This window comes from Dryas octopetala, chromosome 5 (assembly GCF_963921425.1).
Source record: "Dryas octopetala chromosome 5, drDryOcto1.1, whole genome shotgun sequence".
NCBI lineage: Eukaryota > Viridiplantae > Streptophyta > Magnoliopsida > Rosales > Rosaceae > Dryas > Dryas octopetala.
This window is the reverse complement of record NC_141370.1, coordinates 21,209,117-21,220,587: the sequence shown is the minus strand read 5'-3', so window position 1 is coordinate 21,220,587 and position 11,471 is coordinate 21,209,117. Positions and strand designations below refer to the sequence as shown.

The 11,471-nt window shown below is 36.9% G+C and overlaps 1 protein-coding gene across 1 annotated transcript; it reads left to right on the top strand.

Moving 5' to 3' along the window:
* Positions 1–3,980: 3,980 nt before the first annotated feature.
* On the top strand, positions 3,981–10,533 carry SPS1F (sucrose phosphate synthase 1F). The gene is made up of 13 exons (XM_086243023.1): positions 3,981–4,416; positions 4,539–4,628; positions 5,044–5,285; positions 5,582–5,645; positions 5,766–6,467; positions 6,716–6,832; positions 6,995–7,126; positions 7,258–7,434; positions 7,676–7,729; positions 7,835–7,897; positions 8,001–8,942; positions 9,128–9,255; positions 9,973–10,533. Exons 1-13 carry the CDS (start codon positions 4,231–4,233, stop codon positions 10,250–10,252), a joined length of 3,177 nt encoding a protein of 1,058 aa, XP_086099149.1. The 5' UTR covers positions 3,981–4,230; the 3' UTR covers positions 10,253–10,533.
* The last annotated feature ends 938 nt before the right edge of the window (positions 10,534–11,471 follow it).

Sequence of the window (11,471 nt, the reverse complement as noted above, 5' to 3'; positions counted from 1 at the left end):
AATAGTAAAATTTCAATTGGGTTGAGGATTCCAAATTTGTATCTCAAATTTGAATTTTAAATTAATGATGTGTCATTATTTTATTGATTCATATGTGTTTCACCCAAAGAATTATTAATTTTACAATAAATAAAACACTAACATATGTATTTAGAATGTAAATTTAGAATATTAAGTTGGATCTCCATCATTATTGAATTGGGTTTTATCCAAAAGAAAAAATATCTTTGGGTCCTATTAGTCATAGTTTAGGAGATGAAGCATGGGAGCCATCGGGTGGTGGTGATTGGTTAACGGTGGTGATGACCTTTTGGCCTTTGATCGCTGTGGTCACCAACGTGTAGATGAAGAAGTGAGAATGTACGGTTAGAAAGAAGGGAAGATGTAGGTAAGTGAGAGTGTGGGGTGGGGGGGAGGGCTAAAAAACCCTAGTTTTCCAATCTGAGAGAGGGTTGGGAGGCTTGAGCAAAAGTTAAGGATTTTAGTACTAAAAGGGTGTGGAGGAGGGTTTTGAGAGTGAACAAGACAAAAAAGACTCACTTTTATGATCCGTATAGCAGACTAGTAGGTGCTTAATTGGCGTGGCTCTCTCTCTCTGGTGAGTAGAGCAGTGGTGGTCTCAATTAATTATTTCTTTATTTTTCTGCTAGATTAAGCTTAATTGTTTCTTATTCTTGTGGTTTGGTAGCCTGAATATTTGGGTTCCACATGAATTTGTCTCCTAAAGCCCAAATCAAAAAAAGGAAAAATGGATTTGACAATGCCCAAGACAACATAGGTGTGTATGATTTGGAAGTTACAACTAGCGGTCCACACTCCACTCAACAAACAAACAAACAAAGAAAAATAAAATTGTGCATTTGGGTATTGAAGGAATTAGTTCTAAAATCCTTTGAGCAAACTCATCAGCACATCCTATGAACCTTTCATTTACTGTCTTTTCCTTATCCAATTGCATGAAGAACTTCAATTTATGGCTAGGTTTTATGGCTAGGAGAAGCTAATTCATCATCCAAAGCATAGATTCGATCCTAGTGAACTAGCACTCTCATACTAACTTACTAAAGTACATGTCAAAAAGACAAAAATGTCTTTAATCTTGGATGTTTGTGGGTCGATCTACATCAAAGCATTGAATGGCACATGAAATGTCTTTAATTTTGAATTTTGATTTAGTTGATTTTTTGCAATGATGCACTTTAAATGAAAACTAAAAATATAAATAGTTTGGATTATGCAATTACATTGTGTAATAAGCTCAAAAGTATTTGTGTTTTTTAAGATTGAGCTAAATTTTGTATGGGCTTGTCTTGGAAGGCTGAAATTAATTAAGTTTAGGTTTTTTATGGTCGAGATGAGATTTTGGGTTAAAGATTATGGATTGTTGGAGAAAATGCAACAAGTAGCTTTTAGTAGGCTGAGCTGGGCTATAAGCTCAGTCTACTTATAATTTTGTCATAGAAAAAAGAAAAACAAATTCTAAGCTTAATTAATTATTTCTTTATTTTTCTGCTTAATTTTATCTTATTCTTGTGGTTTGGTAGCACTTCCACAACACATGGGTCATGGTCAAGACTCAAGGGCCTCAAGGCTGAAGCCTGAATTATGGGTTCAGCATGAAATTGTCTCCTAAAGCCCAAACCAAAAAATGAAAACTGGATTTGACAATGCCAGACCAAGACAACATGGGTGTGTATGATTTGGAAGTTACAACTACCAGCCCATTTAACAAACTCTTTTTATGGTCCGAAACGAGACAAACTAGAGGGATAGGTTCCTTGCTAGAAGGTCAAGTATGTAAACTACTATCAATATATTTAACTCAACCAGATCAATTTGTTTTTTTGGTCAGTCAAAGAAACAATTTTCTTACATATTATTACAATTGGGAAAATATAAGGAATTCCTATGAACCTATCATTCACTAGCGTTCCTTATCCAATTGCATGAAGCACTTCAGTGTATGGCTAGGTTTTATAGCTAGGAAGAAGCCAATTCATCATCCAAAACATGGAGTCATTCCTAGTGAACTAGGACTTCCTTACTAATTAAGGTACATGTCAAAAGACAAAATGTCTTCAATCTTGGATTTTGGTGGGTCGATCTACATCAAATCATTCAATGGCACATGAGATGAGATATGGATAATTGCAAAACCATCTAACATCGAAAAAAAAAATTCATATTAGCGTACATAAGACATAAGATGAGTGGAGTGAATGACAACCAATCGTATGTACACATGTGAACTTGAGATAAAGTCCAAACAACATTAATATTATTCTAAAAAAAACAACATTAATATAAAAGTTAATTTGTAAAAAATATCAATATTTACCCTCCCATATATTGCTTTATATTTTTTTTTCTCAAATATTATGAGTGTTACATAACAATTATCCACATAGAAGTAACATGCATGCATAATCCACAATCAAATAAAATTACCCAAACAATGATGTTAGGTAAGGCCTATTTGTTGGGCATTGTGTGTGGGATTGGATTAGATGTGTACCAATTTTGCAAAACCAACAAAATTCTATCTGGACTCCTTTATGTCTTTAACATGTACCAATTTTGCCATTTAACATGTTTTTGTTGATGCCAAGACCTGACAATAAGAACAATATCATGAGATATAAGAATTGGGCTTAAGAAAACAATACACATGACTAAATGAGCACTAAGCTTGCGTACCTATGGATTTGTGGCTTTTGCCTCATTGTATATGTGAATAGTTTGCCACATGCATGAACCTTTCTAGACATTACATATTCTTTCCCCCTTTTTTTTTTTTTGGGTAAAGATTGAGTATTCTAAGTGCAATGTTGTTAATCACTATTAATTATAGTGTATCATTACCATATGGGTTATTCATGCTTATCATATTATGTGATGGACCTTTATAGTTTCTAATTACATTACATTTATGTTTAATTAAAATAAAAAGGATTAAATTTGAATATTTTGTGAAATAAGCAGGCCAGTGTATACGGTATACCAAATAAGAGAAAGAACATCCACATTCAAAAAAGTGCACGTCTTGTTTTTCTTTTCTCGGATCAACAATAATACATTCGAGTTTTCACTTTCAACTTTCAATTTCTTTTTTTGTTTTTTTGTTTTTTTGTTTTTATCAATCAAAGGTTCAAGTGTTCAACTTTGAAATTACAAATATCAAAAGAAAAAGAAAAAAATAGACCAGGTGTAGTGTATTGCCAATATATAAAAGTGGGGTGGTCACTTAAACCTTCCTTCCAAGGATATTACCAGAATGATTCCTTATTACAATAAATTAATTAATTAAAGAATTTTCTCTTTTCTACTCAATCATTAAGTTGACGTGTAACCAACACTCGCGGGGGTACAAGGTAAAGGCTTATACTCTCCACACTCTCCGTGCACTTGTCCACAGAAATATAAATACTTTATTAGCTTATCAATCTCTTAGTTTTTTATATGAATATATTTACTTTTGACAATTAAAATACTATCTTATTTCTTGTTAGATATTTTTATGGGTCATTGATAAAAGTTGGGATGAAAATTTTCAAAATGTAATTGGCTTTATTTTTTTCAAAAAATAAAATTTTTATTAAAAATAATATTAGTTATAAAAGATTTCAAGTTTGAATCTACTTAAGAGGGTGATAGAGCTAATTTTTCAATTTTGACCATTTTAGGTCAGAATATAGCTCCGTCAATGCTCAAAATTAGAAAAACTATAAATGAGTGTCACAAAGTTACTATTCATAGATACAAAACAGGTCGGCAAATAATTTTTCTGTTATTATTGGTGCTAATAATTTTTCTGTTATTTACTGCTTGGGAAGCCTAATAAACAGCAAACACACTATACGCGCAGGTCGTGGAGTAGTCAAGCTTATGACTATTGACAGAGGAAGAAGCATTTAGAAGCCAAATCCCAAATGTCTTGCTTTTAACCGTTTTAAGACACTACGCCACCACCACCCTACAATCACATTCACATGCATAAAAGACCTCCTCTGTCCTCTGTCCCTCTCTCCATTTCACACACACACTCGCAGAGTACTCTAGAGCTAGCTCTCTTTCTCTCTGTTCAAATTCTCATCAAATCAGCAAACCAAGAACAGGGTCAAGCTCAGATTTGCCATCTATTAAGTGGGTTTGATTTGTTTCTACTAAATTAACAGCAGGGGAGGCCTGAGACAGAGAGTGACACAGAGACAGAGGGAACTGAATTGATCAATGGCCGGGAACGATTGGATAAACAGCTACCTGGAGGCGATTCTGGACGTGGGTCCAGGTCTCGTCGACGATGCCAAGTCGTCGTTGTTGCTGAGAGAGAGAGGCCACTTCAGTCCCACCCGCTACTTTGTGGAGGAGGTCATCACCGGCTTCGATGAGACCGATCTCCATCGCTCATGGGTTCGCGTAAGTCTCTTCTCTTCTCTTCTACTCTCTGTCTCTCTATCTCTATCTGTAATTGTATTTGTCGATGATGATTTGATCCAAAGTTTGAATCTTGGGGTGTGTGGGGGTTTGGAAATGATTAGGCTGCGGCGACGAGGAGTCCCCAGGAGAGGAATACCAGATTGGAGAATTTGTGCTGGCGGATTTGGAACTTGGCTCGCCAGAAGAAGCAGGTTTCTTTTGCTTTCTCTCTGTCCCTTTCTCTATTTTTTGTAGTTGTTAAATTTTAGATATAGTTGTTCGTGTGATTTTATCTCTCTTTGATTCATGTGCTTTTCGTTGGTGGCTAGCTGTTTTTTATTGCTGGTACTACTTACTAGTAACTCGGACGTTGAAATGCTTGATGGGCTTAGTGCATTTGTATCCAGTAATTTGTCTGAGTATGTCTTTAATCGAATGTTTGATGTAATTTGTGTAATAGGGTCTTTTCCATTTTGGATTTTAAAAAATGCTGGCACATGAATATACACTGATAAACAAGGACATCATAATTTCAGTTTTTAAAAGAAAAAGAAAAAAAGGAAAAAGAAGCATATGAGCATTTTGCTTAAATCATGAATTTCCTTCCTACTCTCTATTCTTGTGCAGCTTGAGGAAAAGGAAGCCCAGAGGATGACTAAACGTCGTCTTGAACGAGAAAGAGGCCGCAGAGAAGCTACTGCTGATATGTCTGAAGACTTATCTGAGGGAGAGAAGGGAGATACAGTGAGCGACATATCAGCTCATGGTGATAGCCACAGAAGCAGACTGCCTAGAATTAACTCCGTTGATGCAATGGAGACATGGATTAGTCAGCAGAAGGGGAAAAAGCTATATATTGTATTGATAAGGCATGAACTGAACTTTAGTGTTCTAATTTTCAGATGTACTTATGAAGACGAATATAAAATGATTGGTTGGTGTTGCATTGTGCATCTCAAATTATAACTTATTTAATGTAATCATCCTTTCAGCATGACAATGATAGTGTTACTAGCTGATGTAGAGAACTTAAAAAGAAAACTGAACTTTTGGCCTGATGGTGACTAACATGCATCTATCTCTCAATTTTGAGATGTACAGAATATGATCTCTTGGTCTGCATGATTGTTTTTTTAAATGTTTTTAACAACAAGTATCCATGCAGCCTTCATGGTCTTATACGAGGTGAAAATATGGAGCTTGGTCGTGACTCTGATACTGGTGGCCAGGTAATATTTGGTTGTTAATGTGGATTCACTCCTTGTTTCTAGTTGCATTATATCTTTGTTTGAACTATAATACCTTCTATAGTTGCTACCTGCTTAATGTTGGGTTTATGTTCCTTTTAGGTTAAGTATGTGGTGGAACTTGCAAGGGCTTTGGGCACCATGCCGGGAGTGTATCGGGTTGATCTGCTAACTAGACAAGTGTCATCACTGGATGTAGATTGGAGTTATGGTGAGCCCACAGAGATGCTGACTTCAACAAATGCAGATGGTTTCGTGGAAGAAGAGATGGGGGAGAGCAGTGGTTCTTATATCATTCGTATACCGTTTGGTCCCAAAGATAAATACATTCCCAAAGAAGATCTCTGGCCACACATCCCTGAATTCGTTGATGGTGCATTGAACCACATAATACAAATGTCCAAAGTTTTGGGTGAACAAATTGGTGGTGGGAAGCCAGTCTGGCCTGTTGCCATCCATGGGCATTATGCAGATGCTGGTGACTCTGCTGCCCTTTTATCCGGTGCTTTAAATGTTCCAATGCTTTTCACTGGCCATTCACTTGGCCGAGATAAGTTGGAGCAACTTCTAAAACAAGGCCGTCTTTCAAGGGATGAAATAAACACAACATACAAAATAATGCGTCGGATAGAGGCTGAGGAGTTATCCCTTGATGCCTCTGAAATAGTTATTACCAGCACTAGACAGGAGATAGATGAGCAATGGCGCTTGTATGATGGTTTTGATCCTATTCTGGAGCGTAAACTACGAGCTAGGATCAGGCGTAATGTGAGCTGTTATGGCAGGTTCATGCCCCGCATGGTGGTAAGTGCTGAGATCTTTTTTCATATCCTTGTGGAATGCTTTTCCACACTCTTAGGGAGGACTTGAAAAGCTGGTCCAAATTGAGTTGGGCATGCTGTTGAGCATGATTTCTTGCTGCCCTGATCAGCACTGCTTTAAAGGTCTAGGTGTTCATGGCTTGCTCTTTTGGAAATGCTATGCTGGGTTTCGCTGGTAAGACACATGCTAGTTTTCTATGTATATATCTTAAATTTTGTAGTTCTCTGCAGGTAATTCCTCCTGGAATGGAGTTCCATCATATTGTCCCGCAAGATGGTGATATGGATGGTGAAACAGAAGCAAATGAAGACCATCCTACTTCTCCAGACCCACCTATTTGGTCCGAGGTTCTAGTCATTCTCTATGCATTTACTTTGATGTCTCCCAGAAAGATAGCTGATAAGTCATTTGGATATGTTCTGCTTTGTAATTTTTTAGTCCAGGGTCACAGATTTTGTTTTCATGTATTATGCATTGACTGTTGCCAATCTGAATTTTTTATAATGCAGATAATGCGCTTCTTTACCAATCCTCGCAAGCCTATGATCCTGGCCCTTGCAAGACCAGATCCAAAAAAGAACATCACAACTTTGGTCAAAGCATTTGGAGAATGCCGTCCACTAAGAGAGCTTGCTAATCTTGTATGTTAGAATCCTTGATGGCACTTTCTTGGTGAAGACATCTTTGTGATTTATCTGACTAGCTGAATTGGCTTTGTTGCTGAGCCCATTTTATCATCTTAACCATTTTTTTTTAAATCTCTACTCTGCAGACACTAGTTATGGGTAACCGAGATGGAATTGATGAAATGTCAAGCACAAGTGCTTCAGTTCTTCTATCAGTACTCAAGCTTATTGACAAACATGATTTGTACGGGCAAGTCGCATACCCCAAACACCACAAACAGTCTGATGTTCCTGAGATATATCGTCTAGCAGCAAAGACAAAGGTACACATTGCAGTTTATATAAGTGAAAGATAATTTGATCATGTGAGCTAACTAGGAAAAAGTGACACACTGTTAGAAATCCTCCATTAACATTATTTGTCCAGTCTGCATACAGGTAACTGAGACATTCAAGATAAGGCAATCTATTGCCATCTTTTTGGCAACTGCTCTTGGTATATAATTATGTGTGCTATGTCTTTGGTTTCTGGTTTAATATTTCATTCAAATCTTTTTTTTGCAGGGTGTTTTCATTAATCCAGCTTTCATTGAACCGTTTGGACTCACATTAATTGAGGTGTTTTTCTCAATATTATCCCAGGAGTTTACTTTCACATGTTATTTATCTATTTTATTAATTTTTTTCAGAAACCAATATAACTTCTGCACTTTTGTTGAACAGGCAGCTGCTCATGGTTTGCCTATCGTTGCCACAAAAAATGGAGGTCCTGTCGACATACATCATGTATGCCTACTCATTGATCATAAAGAATTGATAGAAGGTTTTTTATGTATTGTACATGAACTGTAGTAAAAATTTCCAAAACTGATAGGAGCTCTTTCTGCAGGTACTAGACAATGGTCTTCTTGTTGATCCTCATGATCAGCAGTCTATTGCCGATGCTCTTCTGAAGCTTGTTTCAGATAAGCAGCTCTGGGCAAGATGTCGGCAGAATGGGTTAAAGAACATTCACCTATTTTCGTGGCCTGAGCATTGCAAGACTTACCTATCTCGTATAGCCGGTTGTAAACCAAGGCATCCGCAGTGGCAAAGAAGTGAGGATGGAGCAGAAACTTCAGAGTCAGACTCCCCAAGTGATTCCTTGAGAGATATACAGGATTTATCTTTGAACTTGAAGTTTTCAATGGATGGAGAAAAGAGTGGAACTAGTGTGAATGATAATCCTTTAGAATCTGAAGGAAGTATTGGTGATAGAAGGAGTAAATTAGAAAATGCTGTTATAGCATGGTCAAAGGGTGTTTCAAGGGACACGCGGAAGGCTGGGTTCTCAGAGAAAGCAGACCATAACAGTGCTGGTAAGTTCCCAGTGTTGAGGAGGAGGAAACACCTTATTGTCATTGCTGTGGATTGTGACACCGTTTCAGATCTTATTGAAACCACTAGAAAGATTTTTGAGGCTACAGGAAAGGAAAGGACCGAAGGCTCTGTAGGGTTCATACTGTCAACATCCCTGACTATAACCGAGATACGCTCATTTGTGGTCTCAGGGGGATTCAGCCCTAATGATTTTGATGCGTTTATTTGCAACAGTGGCAGTGATCTCTACTATCCATCTATTAGTTCAGAGGATCGTCCATTTGTGGTTGACTTTTATTATCACTCACACATCGAATATCGTTGGGGTGGAGAAGGATTGAGAAAGACATTAGTACGCTGGGTAACTTCACTTACTGATAAGAAGAGTGGGAGTGAGGAACAGATTGTTACTGCATCTGAACAACTTTCAACCGACTATTGTTATGCTTTTAAAGTGCAAAAACCAGGACTGGTAAATGTCCTCAATTTTGATTGTGGATGAGTTTTGCATGAAATGAGTAACATTGTGCTGGCATGCTTATTAAATCGAGGGTGAATTTATTTATTAACATAAATCTTCTGCAGTTTCTTAAAGTTTGTTCACTGGTACAGTGCAGTATATTCATCATAGGAATTTCTTTTCTATAATCTTTGTAGATTCCCCCTGTGAAGGAGCTTCGGAAGTTTCTGAGGATTCAGGCTTTACGGTGCCATGTAATTTACTGTCAAAATGGGACCAGACTGAATGTAATTCCAGTATTGGCATCTCGTTCCCAAGCCCTCAGGTACTATATTTATGTATAATCTCCGTCAAGGGCATAACTATTCTTATCTGAACCATTGGCATACATTTTATGGTCATAACAAGTTGGTTTAATTTAGTGACTCCTCGCATATGTGGTCAAATACCGGAACAATGTAACTTACGACATCCACGGTTATAATTTAGTAGAACAAAATTATAGAGAACTGCTTGAGGTTAACGCCACTGGTTATACTAGTTAAAGCTATAAAGTGAATGCTTACATCTGTTGTGTGCAAATCCAAAAGATTATTAGGTTTGTAAAATCTTTAAGTAAAAGACCAATCCTATGAAAAGCCCAAGAGTATGGTCTTCGCAAGCATACCGCTTTCTGTTCAAGAATCAGTAGCGGTTACTTGATTTGGTCCTTTGGCACATGTCCACAAATGAAGACAACCAGAAACTGACTATTAAAGATGAAAATCAGTAGAATGACTGGCTGTCTCGTCATCTGTTGGGCACATTCATGATGCCTGGGGTTGATTCTGAAGGGTTGGATTCAAGATTCCATCATAACAAAGTGTTAAAGTGGAATAATTGATCTGTGAAATTTTATATTAAATTTTAGGTTTATTCGTATCCTCAAGTATGCAATCATATAACTTTATTGTCATTTATGGTAGTTAAAGTTTTGAAACATTCAGATACATTTATCAAATTGCTTATGAACTTTGATGACTAAAACAAGCATTTCCTTCAGGTATTTGTATCTTAGATGGGGTGTAGATTTATCAAAAATGGTGGTTCTTGCTGGAGAATGTGGGGATACAGATTATGAAGGATTGCTTGGTGGGCTGCACAAAAGTCTAATACTGAAGGGAGTTGCCAGCAATGCAATCAGTCAACTCCATATGAACCGAAACTACCCTCTATCCGATGTCCTGGCATTGGACAGCCCCAACATTGTTCAGACAACTGAAGGTTGTGGCAGTGATGATATCCGGGTTTCCTTGGAGAAATTAGGAGTTCTCAAGAACTAGAAATGTGCATATTCCTAAGCCTCATAAGCACTCTCTCTTATCTCAAACCTTGCCCTCAAAAGTTTGTTTGCGGGTTTGTCATAAAGCTCAATACTTGTATTCATAGTTTTTATTTCTTTCACAAAGTAAAATCCTTTTCTTGCTTTCAGTGGCTTCTAGGCTACTAGCTAAGAAATAAAGAGCCAACTGCACTCCTAGTTATGTAGTTGTTGCATCTTTGGTGTGTAATGCAAACATCTCTTGGGACTGCTGGAAGTTGATCTCTCTTTCAGTGCTTTTTATACTGGAACGTACTTTACTCCCCATAATTGTCCATACAGTGAAGACGGTTGTCAATTGTTGATGTGTGTGACGATTGATCACGATTTTGCTTAGCATTTAGCATTTCTCTTTACATCTGGCCTCATGAGTACAAGTAAATCCAAAAAACCAAAATCGTGACAGACTGACAGTAAGGCAATCTTGAAAGGGTTAAACTCAGATTCTAAAAGATGAAAGGTGTAATCGCTATTCTGTTCCTAATGACTAATGAGTAATCAGCAAAGGAGCATATATGGGTGGTCCTTCATCAGTGCTGGTGTCAACATCCTCTTAAACCTACATACATACGTCTTCATAAAGTCATAAGGCTACGTGTGTCTTGGAGTAAATGGGTGAATGGGGTCACTACTTTTATGGAACGTAACATCTAACGTGACAAGGAACTTCCCAAATCGAGAATAAAGACAGACACCAACTATCGTCTTTATTTCTGGGTCAAAACACCAACAATAGTCTAAATATAAATATAAACCCATTATTTGTTACATTAAAGAGAATTGAACTTTGACTAATCTTAAATATAACTCATTTCTCTACCCTCATTTTGAATGAATACATATTGAGTTATATTAATTTAGTAAGACAAGTGGTTAAGCAATTGGCAAGAAATATTGCTTTTGCGTTCAAGTGTCCCAAGAGCAATCAAAACTATGTATCCATAAATCAATAAGAAAGTAAATAGCAGTCCGATAGTTGGTCACCTGTCTGCTCTTAAAACAATGGAGTATTGCTACATTAGGGTTGCTAATGCCACCTAGAGAAAAAATTAGCTGAGCTTCTTAAACCTAAATGTCAATTGGATTTTACAACTGCTTTTTTTTATTATTATTTTTTTAATGAAGTAACAAACAAAATACCCAAAATAGCATATTCTGAACGTACGTGATCTTTTGAGGTA